Source organism: Acomys russatus, chromosome 11 (genome assembly GCF_903995435.1).
Source record: "Acomys russatus chromosome 11, mAcoRus1.1, whole genome shotgun sequence".
In the NCBI taxonomy this organism is placed as follows: Eukaryota; Metazoa; Chordata; class Mammalia; order Rodentia; family Muridae; genus Acomys; species Acomys russatus.
In genome coordinates, this window is record NC_067147.1 from 53,370,089 (window position 1) to 53,386,453 (window position 16,365).

General features: G+C 46.8%; 1 protein-coding gene across 1 annotated transcript; it reads left to right on the forward strand.

Annotated features, from left to right (window-relative positions):
- Positions 1-4,534: 4,534 nt before the first annotated feature.
- LOC127195734 (speriolin-like protein) lies at positions 4,535-15,519 on the forward strand. The gene is given in 6 exon segments (XM_051153270.1): positions 4,535-4,736; positions 7,596-7,679; positions 7,682-7,856; positions 7,858-7,943; positions 14,747-14,898; positions 15,193-15,519. Coding segments are annotated over 6 exon segments (1,026 nt in total).
- The last annotated feature ends 846 nt before the right edge of the window (positions 15,520-16,365 follow it).

Consider the following 16,365-nt stretch of genomic DNA (forward strand, 5'->3'; position numbering starts at 1 on the left):
TAAAGTGAGTTCCTTGGTCAGAGGAAACTGCATGGAACAAACAAGCCTAGCTTTGAGATGGCCTCATGGATGGTGACACGGAGCTTTAGATGAATAACACCTTTCCTCTCCTAAGCTGCTTTTGGTCAAAGTGTTTTCATCACATAAACAGAAGCGAAACTTGGACACTCTGCCAAGAGCAGGTTCTATTACCCACACAAGCCACACATCCCGGGGCCTCTGCGTCACCCATCATGCTGCGAATGAAGAGAATCTTCACAAACTGGAAAGCGTGTTTGTTGACTAAAGTGAACTTAATTGGGAGAGGAAGGAATTGGGGAAATCCCCAAAACTTGGGCATTAGGCAGCAGAATTCTAAGTAACGTTTGATGAAAGACAGGCAAGAACAGAGCTGACTGATGTTACTCTTAGAAGGGGATTTCTAGGCCATGACTTTGGGAAGGTGGACTTGGTGATGTGGCAATCATTTCCCCCTTTGTAGTCTCTTTTCTTCCTCTCAGCCCTTTGATTTGGATCTACCTGATCAGATGACCCCATGTAGCAGCAATGCCCATACCTATGACAACTAGTGTCTGCCCCATTGCCTTTAATTTCTATTTGTGCACAATATAATGGTCCTGTTTTTTTTAAGGGTAATGATAATAAGTTTATAAATTTGTCATAGTTTTGTCAAAAAAATAATCTCTTTTTAAAAAAGATATGGGGGCTCACAGGGTAAAATTACTAGAAATACAAACCAGATGATAGAGTTTTATCCCCAGAACCCAGGTAAAAAGCCAGATGCCAAAGCATCCATCTGTAATCCAGCACTCAACAGAAAAATGGGAGGTAGAGGCAGGAGCACCACCCTGAAACTTGGGCCAGTGAGGAGCCCACACAGGAGCAGAAAGAGGACAGTGCCTCAAAGTGGAAGGTGAGAACCAATTCCCCAAAGTTATCTTCTGGTCACCAGAGGTGCGCAGCCAAATCTCTCTCTCTCTCTCTCTCTCTCTCTCTCTCTCTCTCTCTCTCTCTCTCTCTCTCTCTCTCTCACACACACACTCTCTCTCTCTCTGTGGGGTATATTGGGGTTGCATGTACCATGATTCCAGCTCTGGCACAGTAAAGGATAAAAAGCACAGGATCCTCAAGGCCATGGAGATTACTCTGCAGGACACTGTAGTCGGCACATACCACCATTACACATTTGCCAAACACAACTCCCAAGAGGGAAGCTGCATGCACACTAGACACTCAGTGATAGGGACATGCCAAATTTGACAATTGGAGCCTCAGGTGCAAGGTTCTGAGGGGGAGAATGTGTACTTATGTGGGAGTAGAGAGTGTACAAGTGATCTCTACCTCACCCCAGTATTGCTGTGCACCTGAAATTAGTCTTTAAAAATAACATCTTTAGAGCCTGGCTTGGTGGTGCATGCCTTTAATCCCAGCACTTGGGAAGCAGAGGCAGAGGAATCTCTGAGTTTGAGGCCAGCCTGGTCTACAAAGAGGGTTCCAGGACAGCCAAGGCTACATAGAGAAACCCTGTCTCAGAAAACCTAATATAATAATAATAATAATAATAATAATAATAATAATAATAATAATAATAATAATAATAATAATATCAAGGCGATTTTGAGAGGCTGCTGAGAATCCTCCACAGGTGAGGACAACTTCTGCCAGCCTGATGACGTAAATTTGATCCCCAGCATCCACATGATACAGAGAACTGTCTCTTGAAAGTTGTCTGACTGCCGTGTGGCATGCATGTGCACCCACACACTAACACAGAATAGGTAAATGAAAATTCAATAAGGTTTTTAGGGGCTGGAGAGATGGCTGAGTGGTTAAGAGCACTGGCTGTTCTCCCTGGGGACATGAGTTTGATTCCCAGTGCTCATATGGAAGCTCACAACTGTCTGTAACAATAGTTCCAGGGGACCTAGCACCCTTTTCTGGCATGCATGTCGTGCCCAGACATACATGCAGACAAAACACCCAGATAAATAAATTTATAATAAACTAATAAAAAATTTAAAGACATAAGAAAAGGTAATTCGGGATGGAAGGATGGCTGGAGGTTGAGAGCACTGGTTGCTCTTCCAAAGGTCCTGAGTTAAATTCCCAGAAACCACATGGTGGCTCACAACCATCTATAATGAGATCCGGTGCCCTCTTCTGGTGTATAGGTGTGCATGCAGGGAGAACACTGTATACATAATAAATATTTTAAAAAAAAAAAAAAAGAAAGAAAAAGAAAAGGTAATTCAGATCAGTTCTGTCACAAATGTGACACTAAACAGATTAATAACAGTGAGTTCAGGACATATTAAAAGGATTATGATAAGTAAATAGACAGAATGTTGGTAGCCTAGTGGCTGGATGGCATTTTCTTGCCAGGAGAAAGAGGTGGCATTTCAGTGCAGTTAGAAGCTACTGGGTGGGGCCAGGTAGCGGTGGCACACGCCTTTAATCCCAGCACTTGGAGGCAGAGGCAGGTGATCTCTGAGTTTGAGGTCAGCCTGGTCTACTGAGCAAGTTTTAAAACAGAACTACACAAAGAAATCTTGTCTTGAAAAACAACAACAGCTAGTGGAGGGGAAGCCACTCAAGCACCCTGAGCTTTCCTGAGCTCTGCTTTCTGTCTTTGACGGCTGCTGACAGCCCTTAGTGGCTCCCATCCTAGTTCCCACTGCCCTTGTCTGAGGAAAGAGGCCAACTGATCAAACATTTGATGTTTAAAAATATCTTTTCTCAGGGCAGACGTGGGGTCGCAGGCCTTTAATCCCAGCACTTGGGAGGCAGAGGCAGGCGATTGCTGTGAGTTCGATCGAGGCCAGCCTGGTTTACAAAGTGAGTCCAGGGCAGCCAACACAGAGAAACCCTGTCTCACAAACACACACACACACACACACACACACACACACACACACACACACAGAGAGAGAGAGAGAGAGAGAGAGAGAGAGAGAGAGAGAGAGAGAGAGAGAGAGAGAGAGAGAGAGAGAGAGAGAGAGAGAGAGAGAATCCCTTTTTTCCAAAAATTCCGAGTTTGCTGTACTTGAAATATTATACTAACATGGCTGTCTGGACTGATTTTTACCTGGGGACATGCTGGTGTCCACACAGAGTGCCCAAGACATTGGTAGAGAAGGACCTGGTAGAAGTTGGATTGGGGTTTTCTGGTTGCCTCCTTTCTTATCAAGGAGGATCAGGCAGCAACCATTAGTGTTTCATTTCTTTTTAAAGATTTATTTATTTGTTATTCATTTAGTATTCTGCCTGCATGTGTGCCTGCACATCAGAAGAGGGCATCAGATCTCATTATAGATGGCTGTGAGTCATCATGTGGGTGCTGGGAATTGAACTCAGGACCTTTGGAAGAGTAGCCAGTGCTCTTAACCTCTGAGCCATCTCTCCAGCCCCCATTGGTGTTTCTGAGCAGCCAGTACAGGAAGACCTGGTTCAGAAATAGAGGTCACCCACTTTGTGCAGTAGGAAAAGCAGGATGCCTGGGTGATTTTCTAGACACTCACATTAACTTACATTAACTGTATATTAACTTATATTAACTGTTCATTAACTTGCATTAACTGTACATTAACTTACATTAGTTGTACACTAACTTACATTAACTCTAGTATTGCCAGTTTCATGGTCACTGGTCCATAGGGTCTCATCCCTAATGAGTCCAGTATATGGCATGGAGCCAGACACTCAGTACTCACAGTGTGTGTGCTGGACACAAACATGCTGCCTCACATCTTTTTATGAGAGAAGTGTAATAATGTGATCAGTAAGTGGCCTCCACTTCCAGCCCTGTCAGGGTTCCCCTAGCATCTCCCTGGAACTGTGGGGGCAATCGTGGGGTCCTGCCCTAGGCTGGTCACCTCCTCTGTTCTAATGGCCCTTTCCTTCCTTAAGTATAGGTTCCAAGGGTGAAACTCAAAACCAGCATCTTATATGTCCTGTAGGTTCTGGGAGCCCCTCTGACCTGTGGTCCTGTGGAGGCAGGAAATGACAGGTTAGCAGCACATGTCATGGGAAGAACAGTCACTCAGATGACAGCCAAGTCCACTATGGCCTGTGGACGTCACAGGGTATGGACAACGAGGTTGCCCATGCCTTGTCCTGGCTGCTTCTGGAAGGTGCTGGCAAGGTCTGGCCTTGAAGGTCTTGGTACATGATGTCCTCTCTGTGTAGGCTGACTTCTAGAAAGTCATCCTCCTGCCTTCACATTCCATGGACCTTGTCAATGTTATCAACACCCAATCCCTCTATGATTTGAGGCGCATGCCTACATACTCAGTATGTATCTGGCTTCTTTGTGTCTCACTGCGGCCAGGTTGGTTTAAAGATGTTTGGAACATGGCTGAGGAAGAAGGATGTTGGCTTTGTGATGCTGCCTCTTTAAGGGAAGCGACATCACAAGGCTGTGGAAGGCCAGGCGGCGTGGAACTCCGTGGCCTTAGGCAGTTTCTGTGGGGTCTGTGGACTCTGTATTTCCATCTCCATGGGGCCACAGGCCCACATGTGAGCACTTTTGGACACCATGGCAGAGGGTAGCGAGCTAATGAACAGGCTTATGAGTGAGAACGCAGATCTGAAGAAGCAGGTGCGCCTCCTTAAGGAGAACCAGATGCTGAAGCGGCTGCTCAGTGAGAGTTGCCAGGAGAGCTGTGGCCGAGGGGGCCGGGACCTGCTCTTTCCCAAGGCCGCTACCTACCCTGAGGCCTGCTCCCCGGGGAACGGAGGTGAGGTGCAGGCCTTGCCAGGACACGGCAGCTCCACCTGTGCAGGGTGGGTCGTAGGGTTTAGATAGGCCAGGTAGCCTGTTGTGTAGATCGTCTTGGGGGGAGCCCTTCTCTCAGGGACTCAGCCCACAGATGAATGGTGGAGTGGACATGTCAGCTGGTAGCTATGCCAGCTGGCAATAGTTGGAGGACCCCCTGTGGCAGTCTTGAAGCTCTGTCACCTGGATTAAAACAGGCAGGGTGTGGTCACATGGCTCTAGGCCTGCTGAGGTCATTTCCATTTTTGTTGGGTTTGGTTTAAGCGGTTTTATCCAGCTCTGAGTGGTTCTTCCTCTGCTTTGTAGCAGCTAGTCCCGTTTGCTTGCCTTACAGAGGTGCAGATGAGTCTATTGATAGAGCTAAATTAGCCTCATCCATTCATTTGCCATCAGTTGAAAGAGTCACTTAGGGCTGGAGAGATGGCTCAGAGGTTAAGGGCACTGACTGCTCCTCCAGAGGTCCTGAGTTCAATTCCCAGCAACCACATGGTGGCTCACAACCATCTATAATGTGACCTTATGCCCTCTTCTGGCCTGCAGGTGTATGTGCAACATGATAATAAATAAATAAATCTTTTAAAAAAATGGAAAAAAAGAAAGGAAGAAAAAGAGTCTCTTGGTAGAACCTGGCTCCAGGAGCGGGGTGTAGCACCCACTGCAGAGGGAGATCCTGATATCAACCCTTGGCTGTGAGTGGGTGGCACTTTGGTTGGGATGGTAGGCAGTAGACAGAGCTCCCACTCCCGATCAATCCCTGATATCTGAGAACTCTAGTGGGGTGAGTTTCCTGAAGGCAGCGATTGCCGTCCATACCCCCTGGCCAGAGTGAGAGGCTAGAGAGCTATTCCAACTCACCAAGTCTTTAAGGAGACAAACAACCTGATGGTAAAGTGTGAAGTTGGCCAGGCTGTAGCCCACTCCTGTGGGTCGTCTTGGAGGTTAGCAATGAACCCATTGAAAGGAAGACTGTGAGGTCCTGCGTTTGGTGTAGTGACTTCTTAGAGTCCATTGGGATGTCTGCCTCTGTCTTCTCAGCCCAGCATTGAAAGGGCATTTTGTAGTCCACTGGGGTCTGGTAGGCACAAAGTCTATCAGAGGGTCCTTCACCACATCTCCACCACTGAGTCCCAAAGGGAACCTTGAAGAGGGAGCTTGGATATATAGGGGATCCTATCTCACAGGGAGCTAGAAGGGGACAGAGACAGTGTTGATGACAAGTGGCTGAGGTTGGAGGGACCATACTCATGAAACCGGTCACATGTGACATCCTGTAGCGAATGTGTGACATTTGTAACAGTAAGTGTTGTGGAGGCCATCTAGGCACCAGCCCCCACATCTCTTTGTTGCTGACCACTATCAGGGACTGGTGAACCGCATGCCACCTGGCCAGGTTCCCAGAGTGTGAGAATAACCTAGTCTTGCACTTTTACATGTGAAATGCGGTTTTCCCAGAACTGTTTGTTGAAGAGACCTTTTTTTTTTTCTCCTCAGAATTTTTAGAAATGTGTTTATTGGACCACTTTGGTTTTACTCCTTCTTACTGAACCATTTAATGTCAGTTTCCAAAAACATTTCTGGTTGGTATACAGCTGTATACAGGCTCTTCAGTGCGGTGAAGGGTGTATGGGTAGGGGCTGTGAGGCCCTCAAGGACCAAGGGTCTTACAAGGGCAGATAGGAGGTATAGCATCTCACTGGCAAAGTTGTCGTTTTAACGACTTCTCCTCCTCTCCTCCTCCTTCTTCTTCCTCTGTTTGTTTGTTTGTTTGTTTGAGTCAAGGTTCTCTGTGTAGCCTTGGCTGTCCTGGACTCAATTTGTAGACCAGGCTGGCCTTGAACTCACAGAGATCCAACTGTTTCTGACTCCCCCAGTGCTGGGATTACAGACATGTGTCATTGTGCCCGGCTCTCATTTTTAACTTCTTCTTCTTCTTCTTCTTCTTCTTCTTCTTCTTCTTCTTCTTCTTCTTCTTCTTCTTCTTCTTCTTCTTCTTCTTCTTCTTCTCCTTCTCCTTCTCCTTCTCCTTCTCCTTCTCCTTCTCCTTCTCCTTCTCCTCCTCCTTCTTCTTCTTCTTCTTCTTCTTTTTAATGGAACACTTCTGGGCAGAGTAGCTAGTTTATGCATATGTACTTTTTAAGATATGATTTTTGATAGACTGAGAACTTCCCAAAGTCCAAGAACAGACAGATAAGTTACAGTTGATGAGGCTGTGGAAAACAAGGGGCAGTCAAACATGCACACACCTGAGCTCAGGTGTGCCTGCAGAAGGAAGGGCTCACTGAGAGCCACGAGGCACATCCAGGGATGCTGACCACAGCTTTGTTATTTGTTTGTTTCAAGTACTGAGCTTTGAATTCAGGGTCTCTAGCCCAGCTAAGCAAACGCCCTACCACTGAACCCTCACCCCTCGCCACAGCTTTGCTTTTATGGTGAAAAGGGTGAAAGTCCTTGGGTGTGGACATGGGCCAGGAAACAGAGGAACCACGTGGTGGTCCACAGGTGGCTGGATATGGATGAATCGGAAAAACCTTACGTTGCAGAAAAACTTCTAATAGGATGATACCATTTGTGACCAATTTGAAAAGCATGTAGGTGTCACTCCAGCAAGTGTGGTTGTGAGCGCACTAATGCCCACATGCTTCCTGCAGAGTTCATGGAGCAGGGGCTCCCTCCATCACCTCCATCACCTGGTGAAGTGCTAAGGTCGGGGGAGGGGCAGAGCTCTGGCTGGGAGTGGTAGGTTTCATCCATCTCTCTCTGGGCTTCCTGGCGCCGCCTGAGTACCTCCAGCCTGACTGCTGTCTTTGCTTCTCCACCTCAGGTCCAGATTTTGGAAGGTTTGCCACAGTCCCTGACACACCCTCCCAGCTACAGACCTCTTCCCTGGAAGACCTGCTATGCTCACATGCCCGCTCTCCAGTGAGGATGATGCCTCCCCAGGCTGTGCAACCGCCTCCCAGGTGCCTTTCAAGGCCTTCCTCAGTCCTCCAGACCTACACACACGAATTACTGACAGGAAGCTGTCCCCACTCCTGAGTCCCTTGCAGGACACCCTGGCTGACTACAGACCCTGCTTGAGTCCGGGAAATCGTGCGGCCTAAGAAGGTGTGCTTCTCGGAGAGTAACCTGCCCACTGGGGATAGGAGCAGGAGGACCTATTACCTCAATGGTATGGTACACACAGGTGGCCCTGGGTGGGGAGACTGTGGCTAGCTTCTCCAGTGGCAAAGCATAGGGAGGAGAGCTAGGGTGGGCCAGGGGCCAGGGGCCAGGGGTCAGGGGCCAGGGGTCAGGGGCCAGGGGTCAGGGGTCAAGGGTCAGGGTTATGTCTGTCCTGGCCTTTTGGAAAAAAATGGAGTCGCTTGTCCTCATTTAGCCAAAACAAAACAAAACAAAACAAATCAAAACAATCTCTTTATGTGGTTCTAGCTCTAAGCCCTTTTTGGGCTTGTGTTTCCTAGGTATCTCCTCCCAGTCAGTTGCTGTTGAGGGAAAGATGAAATTATTGAACATAGTCAAGTAGGACTTTGTGATAGTTTTCTTTTGTCCTCTGTACTTTTTGTGTGCAGTTTCGGAAGTCCTTGTTAAATCCAACATTATAGATTTAGTCTTTTAGAAGTCTTGTAGCTTTAGGCTTTGGATTTAGGTCTCTCACTAGTTACAAGCGTTTGGTTTTGCTCTGTGCTGTGAGCTTTGCATCAGGACCTACTTCCAGCAGCAGCATTTGATGGCTCTTCCCTGTGGAATGACCTCAGTTTCTTGTCAAAAACGGACCTCTTCCTGCATCTGAGTCTAGTTTTGGACTCTATTTTTTATTTTTGGTTTTTCAAGACAGGGTTTCTTGTGGAGTCTTGCCTGTCCGGGACTCACTTTATACCCCAGGCTGGCCTTGATCTCAGAGATCCATCTGCCTGCCTCTGCCTCCCAAGTGCTGAGATTACAGTGTGAGCCACCATGCCAGGCCTATTTATTTATTTTTGAGGCAGAGTCTCTCTACATAGCCCAGCTGTCCTCAAACTCACTATGTATACCAGGCTGACCTCAAACTCACAGAGATTCACCAACCTCTGCCTCCCAAGTGCTGGCCTTAAAGACATGCACCATCAAGTCCTAGTCATAAATGATATTAATTACCTTTTATACTTCCTATACATGTAAATATCTCTATATATTCCTATATAGTTGCCTGTATACTGACCTCTGCAATAATTAACTTATGAGTCAGATATCAGTGTGTGGGCCAGGGCCTGGTCATTCGTCCAACCATTATACTGGGTATGCTAGTAAAGATTTTTTTTTTTAAGGCCAGGCATGGTAACGCACACCTTTAATCCAGCAGAGGCAGAGGCAGGCAGATCTCTGTGAGTTTGAGGCCATCCTGGTCTACAAAGAGAGTTCTAGGGCTATTCCACAGAGAAACCCTGTCTTGAACGCCCCCCCCCCCACAAAAAACAACAACAACAACAAAGTTTTTAAAAATGAGATTAATATTTAAATTGGTAGTATGGATAAAACAAAACCCCCATGTTCAATGTGGGTATTCCTTATTGAATCAGTTGAAGACCTGAAGAGATCACCCTGAGAATTCTGTCTTATGAGGCTGCTTTCAGACATGAGCCTTAACTACCAGTGTTTTCTGGTCTCCATGATGCCAGCCTGTGGAGAGGAATCTTCTCTACACCATCAGGTCTTTTGGCTTTGCCATTTGCTGACTGCAGATCTCAAGATCTGTGGGATCGCATAATCATGTGAATTCCTTATAATGAATCCCTCTGTGTACACACACACACACACACACACACACACACACACACACACACACACACTCCAGATGGTTTGATTTCTCTGGAGAACACTGATTAATACAATTTGTGTCTTTAAAACTTACCAAACTGGTAACCATTTTGACAGATTCCTTCTGTTTTTTGTTTGTCTGTTTTTGGTTGTGAAGCACAGGAACTAAACTCAGGGCCCCAGCATGCTAGACAAACGCCCTACTGCTGAGCTACAGCCCTGGCCCAATTATGTCATTTGTGAAGGAAGATGAGCTCATTGTTCTATTTCTAACTTATGTCATTAATTTCTTTTTCTTACACTGGTCGCTAAACCAATGTGAAGTGGGAATGATGACAGTGACATGTTTGCCTTTTTCTAGTTATGCAAAGTCTTCCATCTGTTACTATGAAGTTTGACATTAGCTAAGGTTTTTGTAGATGCTTCTTATCAGACTGGGGAAAAAAATCCCATTTGGTTTCTAATTTGCTAGAAGTTGTAAAGAATTTGTGCTGTGCTAGGTGCTATGCTGCACACCTGTAATCCCAGCACTCGGGGAGGCAGAGGCAGGCAGATCGCTGTGAGTTCAAGGTCAGCCTGGTCTACAAAGTGAGTCCACGACAGTCAAGGCTACACAGAGAAACCCTGTCTCGAAAAATAAAACAATAACAACAAAAAACAACGACAACAACAAAAAGAATTTGTGCTATTCATGAGAGAAACTGTTCTTCAATTTTCTTGTAATGTAAATTTCTGATTTGCTATAAATTGCTTGTCTTATTTCTCACATGTTTGTCAGAATTCAGTACTGAAAGCAGCTTGGCCTTGACATTTATTTGGTTTTTATTTGTTTTGTTGTTGGTGTTTTGTTTTCAAGATAGAGATAGAGAGACACAGCGAGATGCATTAATATGGAGAAGGTATAAGCATTCTGCCTCTTCATGCCTCCATCTACCGTATGTATGTATGTATGTATGCATGCATGTATGTATATATGTATGCATGCATGTATGTATATATGTATGCATGTATGTATGTATGCATGTATGTATGTATGCATGTATGTTTGTTTGTTTGAGAAAGGCTTTCACTCTGTTTCCCTGGATGGTCTCAGATTCACACCAGTCCTTCTGTGTCTGCTTCTTAAATGTTGAGATTACATGTACCACCATTCCTGACTGGGCCTATGTGCTTGATTGACTTGTCCGTTTTAATTCCTTGATCTAAAAAGAACATAATTCTTTGACAGTTGTATACCTGTACTAAGTGCATTGGGATCATATTCACACCTTGTTTTTTCGGTCCCCCTCCCACTTCCTCTGAGTCTCCTTCTTTTCCCTAACAGATCCTCCCCTAACTTCTGTGTCATTTGATGACCCACTGAGTTTAACTGTGGTTGCCTGCACAAACGTGAGTGGAGCTACTTACTGGCGCATGGGCAACTTACAAGTGGCTACACCACTGAAGAAAAATGGTTCCCCTTTCTCCAGCTGCCAGTAACTGCCAAGAGCTCCTCAGCTAGAGCTGGAACCCCAGGAGCCCCTCCCTCATCCATTTCAGAGTGTTGATGTGCTCAGTGCTCACAGGCCTTGTGCAGGCAACAAGCCCAGCTGTTGTGAATTCTGGAGTGTGTGGCCACATCACAGTTCAGAGGACAGCATTCCACAGCACTCCTCCACCCTCTGCCTCTTACACTCTTTCCTCCCCTTCTTTGGCAATGTCCCTGGAGCGTTAGGGATGTGCGTTTAAGGTTGAATAGTCAACAATAACTTTTTTTTAGCACTTTGACCAGTTATGAGTCTCTGCATTAACCACTGCCCACTGCAGACAGAAGCTATTCTGACCAGCACCGGAAGCCGCACTGCTCCTTGGGAATAAACATAAATATTTAGAAGGCAGTTTGACATCCCTTTAGGGAATCAGTAATAGTAAGCTTGGTCTAGGGCCTTTGACTTCCTGAGTCATGGGCTGTTGGTTAGGCTTACAGTCCCAGGCATGAATTCCCACTTGTGGAGCAGGTCTCAAGTCCAACTGGAAAGTGGTTGGTTGCCCCTATGAAAACCATGCCACTGTGTATCACTGAGCACATCATGCTTGTCAGGCCGGCACTGTAGCATGCCCACTGCTCTAGCACTGTAAACGCTGCCAGCAGGGAGGACGCTTCCAGCCGAGTTCTCAACTCCTGGGCTTTATTACCTTCTGCAACTGGACAAATTGACTCAGACAGAAACACATTGAAAGGCATAAAACTTTAAATATTTGACACAGCTGTATTCGTGGATTAGAAGACTTAATATTGTTTAATAGCCAATATCAATACTAATCAGTAGATCATTGCAACTCATCACTTCTAGCTATTTTTTTTTTTAATGAAAAGATAAGCAGAACCTTCTATTTATATTGAAATACAAAGGATGCAGGACAGGTAAAAGAACTTTTAAAAAGTGAACAGAGTGGAGGACTCATACTTTTCCAATTTCAAATTTATGACAAAGCTACAGAAACCAAGGCTTGTCATAAGGGCTGACGTGCTTACCAATGGGAAAGCAGCAAGCTCATGCATTTGGAGTGTGATGTGATAAAGTGCGGCTCAGATAGTACAGTGCAGGAAAGGCAGTCATCCTGAACACGTGTGTGTGTGTGTGTGTGTGTGTGTGTGTGTGTGTGTGTGTGTGTGTGAAGGGTAAAGCTGGGCCATACCTCATATCACATGCAACAGTCAGCTCAAGGCATTTGAAAAATGCCCAAGAGATCTGAGATCTAAGAGTTCCAAGAACCGGGAGCTGCAGAGATAGCTAGCTCAGTGCTTAAGAGCACTCACTGCTCTTCCGAAGGTCCTGAGTTCAATTCCCAGCACCCACATGGCAGCTCACAACTGTCTGATGTTGTCTTCTGGTGTGCAGATGTACATGGAGACAAAGTACTCACATACATAAAATGCATAAATAAATACATTAAAAAAATAATTCTAAGACCCATAAAACTTAAAGACACAGGGTTCAGTCTTCATCACCTTAGATTTGACAGTGGAATTTTAGGTATGACACCAAAACCCTAGGCAACCACCAAAAATAGATAAACTAAACTCTTCTCTTGCTTTAAGGAACATCAAGAAATGAGAAGTCACTGTGGAAAATATTTGTAAATCATGTATTGGTGTGGAAATAGTTCCAGAACTTATAGGAGCTCTTGCAGGATGTAGTGGCTCCCTTTTGTAATCCTAGGTCATAGGAGGCTGTGGCAGGGGTATTGCCTTGAGTTGCAAGACAGCCTGGACTACATAGTGGTTTCTAGGCTAGCCTGGGCTACAGACTAAGACCCTGTTTAAAAAACAAACTAAAAAACAAAGTGAAAACCCCTTGCATTCAATAGTAAAAAGCCAAACAATCCAATTGAAAATAGACAAGGGTCCAGGTGTGGTGATGCACTCCTGCACTGTCATCACTTAGGCCAGCGGTTCTCGACTTTACTAATGCTGCGACCCTTTAACGCAGTTCCCCATGTTGTGGTGACCCCAAACCATAACATTTTTTTGTTGCTACATCATAACTGTAACTTTGCTACTTTTATGAATTATAATGTAACTGTCTGACATCCAGGATATGATATGTACCCCCCTGAAAGGGTGGGTGGCTCCTCCAAGGGATCACGACACGCAGGTTGAGAACCGATGACTTAGGAGCTGGAAACAAAAGACTCTCTAGTTTTGAAAGGATATTGGTATGCATTGCGTTGTTTAATAATGATTTCTATGATGCTAGAGGCTGCTATGTGAAGAGGGGATATTGTGGGGCAGTTTTTTTGGGGGGGTGCAGGGTAGAGAAGGAATCAAGTGTCCTGATAACTATAAGAAGAGTGAAAAGAGAATCTCCTGTTGGCCCATCATCCTCGCCTCAGACATGGCAAGATCGGACTGACAGTGGACGTTTAGACATCAGCCAGTCTTTGGTGGCAATGGTGTAGACCGGAAGAGGTTGGCTCTTTCTAGAGCCAGGCTTTGATGCCCCCGCTGTCCTCAGAGAAGGTTGACCTGGCAGGGTTGGCAGGACAGCATCTGAGAACAACAGGGGAGTATAAATATTGTTTTTTATGTCCTCAGAAGAGGGGATAAGATGAGAGCCATACTCAAGCTTTATGAATACATGACTTGGGCTCAGCCCAGAGCATTTCCATCTAACTATCCCTAGGCCTGGAAGCTTCTAGCCTCTGTACAATCTAATCCTCTGCAAGCTCGGCTTCAGCTTCCAGCCTCCCTCTACTAACCTAGGCCTAGAATGTTTTCAGTCTCTGAGACTTACCTCCTGAATAAGCTCACCCTTTCAAGTTCTTTTTGAACTCTGGCTGGCTGGTTCAACTCAGCTGTTCTGGCTCAAAACTCCTCTCCAAGCTGACTGGTTCAAATGGGCTTCTATCTGCTTCTTAATGAATTGTTCTGCTTGGAAAAACTGCCTCTGAACTGAACTGCACTCAGCTGAACTGAACTGCACTCAGCTGTATTGTACTCCTGAACTCTGTCTCCATGAACCAACCCTTTCTCTCTCTGTGTCTGTCTGTCTGTCTGTCTCTCTCTCTCTCTCTCTCCTCCCCTCCCTCCCTCTCTCTCTGCTGCTGCTCTTAAGTAGCTTCTCTTTCTTCTCTGCTCTTGTGAGAGTTGGGCATATCCTATCTCTGACTCATCCTGTCAAATCTTTCTCAGATTCATCAGCTACATTAGTCTGTTGCTCAACTAGGCGTCATTGTTTGGGATTAAACATGTGTACTAAATTCTAGCCAGAGGGATTAAAGGTATATGTGTCTATATTCCAGCCAGAGGGATTAAAGGTGTATACTAAGGTATGTCTGTATTCCAGCTAGATCACACAGACCAGTCTTTGGGCATGAGCCCTTGCCAAAGTAGCCATATTGCTGAATTAAAATTCCTCTAGAGCAGAGAACCCCACTCTCTCTGGATAGACCTGGGTGCCTTCTCCCTAGGGGACCCATTCTCTTCTTCAGGTTCACATGGCTTTTGGCATCTCAAACAGAGAAGGGAGCCATGCATGTGTCCAGGTCCCAGGGAAACAAGCTGGAGCAGAGAGGGACCAGTGCCACCTCCAGGTCAAACATCTCAGCTTTTTAAGGATTTTCATTTACCCTGACAGTGGGGGGCAAAGGTACCTGGGACCTTGAAATGGTCAGGATGGGACCTGTCTCACCCAGAGATCCAGAGTTTTGCGGGCCCTGAGAAGGATGGCCGAATCGTCGGGGAGATCGCGTTCCAGCTTGACCGGCGTATCCTGGCCTATGTGTTCCCGGGGGTGACACGCCTCTATGGTTTCACAGTGTCCAACATCCCTGAGAAGATCAAGCAGGTACACGGTCTTTGTTGCTGGAGGTCAGGGTTGGTATTTGGGGGCACATCCTAGCTCTGGCAAGTCTTTGCTGACACCTGACTCTTCTTGGGTCCAAGTGAATACCCCCTGCAGCCCCCCCCCCCATACTACCCTCTTTCGCACCAAGGGCCCACTTTTCCGAAGTTGTTGAAGAGATGGAAGGCTTCCATTTCCCCTCTTAAGCCTCCAAGTCTGCCCTGCCTCACTTACCTCCATTAGGGTTAGACACTTCTCTGACCTGGTGCCTTGTCTCCTCTGCTCTGTGTCCCTCAGACGTCTATCAAGTCCCTAGATGGCTCCGTGGATGAGAAGAAGCTCCGTGAGCTGACACATCGCTATCTGACTCTGACAGCACGGCTGGAGAAGCTAGGCTACAGCCGCGAAGTGCACCCGGTGTTCAGTGAGTTCCTCATCAATACCTACGGCATCCTGAAGCAGCGGCCAGATTTGCGGGCCAACCCACTGCACAGCAGCCCAGCTGCGCTGCGCAAGCTGGTTATTGATATCGTGCCCCCCAAGTTTCTGGGGGACTCCTTGCTACTGCTGAACTGCCTGTGTGAGCTCTCCAAGGAGGACAGCAAACCGCTCTTCGCCTGGTGAGCCGCTAGCCTCACCCTTCCTGCAATAAACGTATTTGTTCCAAACCCGGGGGCCACCCGCGTCCTCCCGCATGGAAAGCTGTCTGCCCAGCTACAGTGGGGAGAGGCCTCCTTCACGTCTGCGCTTGCCCTTGAGCACCCAGCAGCCCGGGCCGCGCACAGCCGGGGGGCACCTGTTGCCTTATTAAAAGCTTATTTATTTGTTTGCCTTACCTCTGGCTCTTTGAGGGCGTGGTGAGGTGTCTTGGTCTCTGCTGGCCTGCAAGAGATGTGACAGTGTTTATGAACAGAACCTGGGCTGGGCTGCTGCTCAGGCTCGATGCGGGGACCCTTAGCACAGCATCCTTGAAGGCCTCAGTCTCACCCTTGAAAGGACCAGTAAGTCCTCTTCCAGTTTGGGTTTCTCTAGAGGCAGAGCTGGAGGCAAGATGGTTGTGGAACCCGCAAGCCTATCAGAATGGAAACACAGCCCTGTAGTCAAAATTAGGGCTTTGGACTACGACAGCAGAGCGCGCGTCAATCTATTTGGTCTGTGTGGCTGCGCATGCGCTGGGCCCGGGCTAAGCTCTGTGGAGTAGGAGTTAAGGAAGCGGCAGCAACATAAGGAAGGGACCACTAAGAGCTGATGGGGTTTAGTTCTTGGGACCCAGGAGGCCTGCATTGCTCTTGGATATTGGCCAGAGTGGCAAGGTTGCATTGTGGCGACATCACATCAATTCCCACCCCATGGGTGCTTCCCTGTGCGTACATGGAACCCTCAGCGAGTCCCTGTGCTTGAGGCTGGGGATCCAGACACAAAAACCTGGAGTGGCACGACACTTGGCAAGTGCTACCCTGAGTTCTGAGG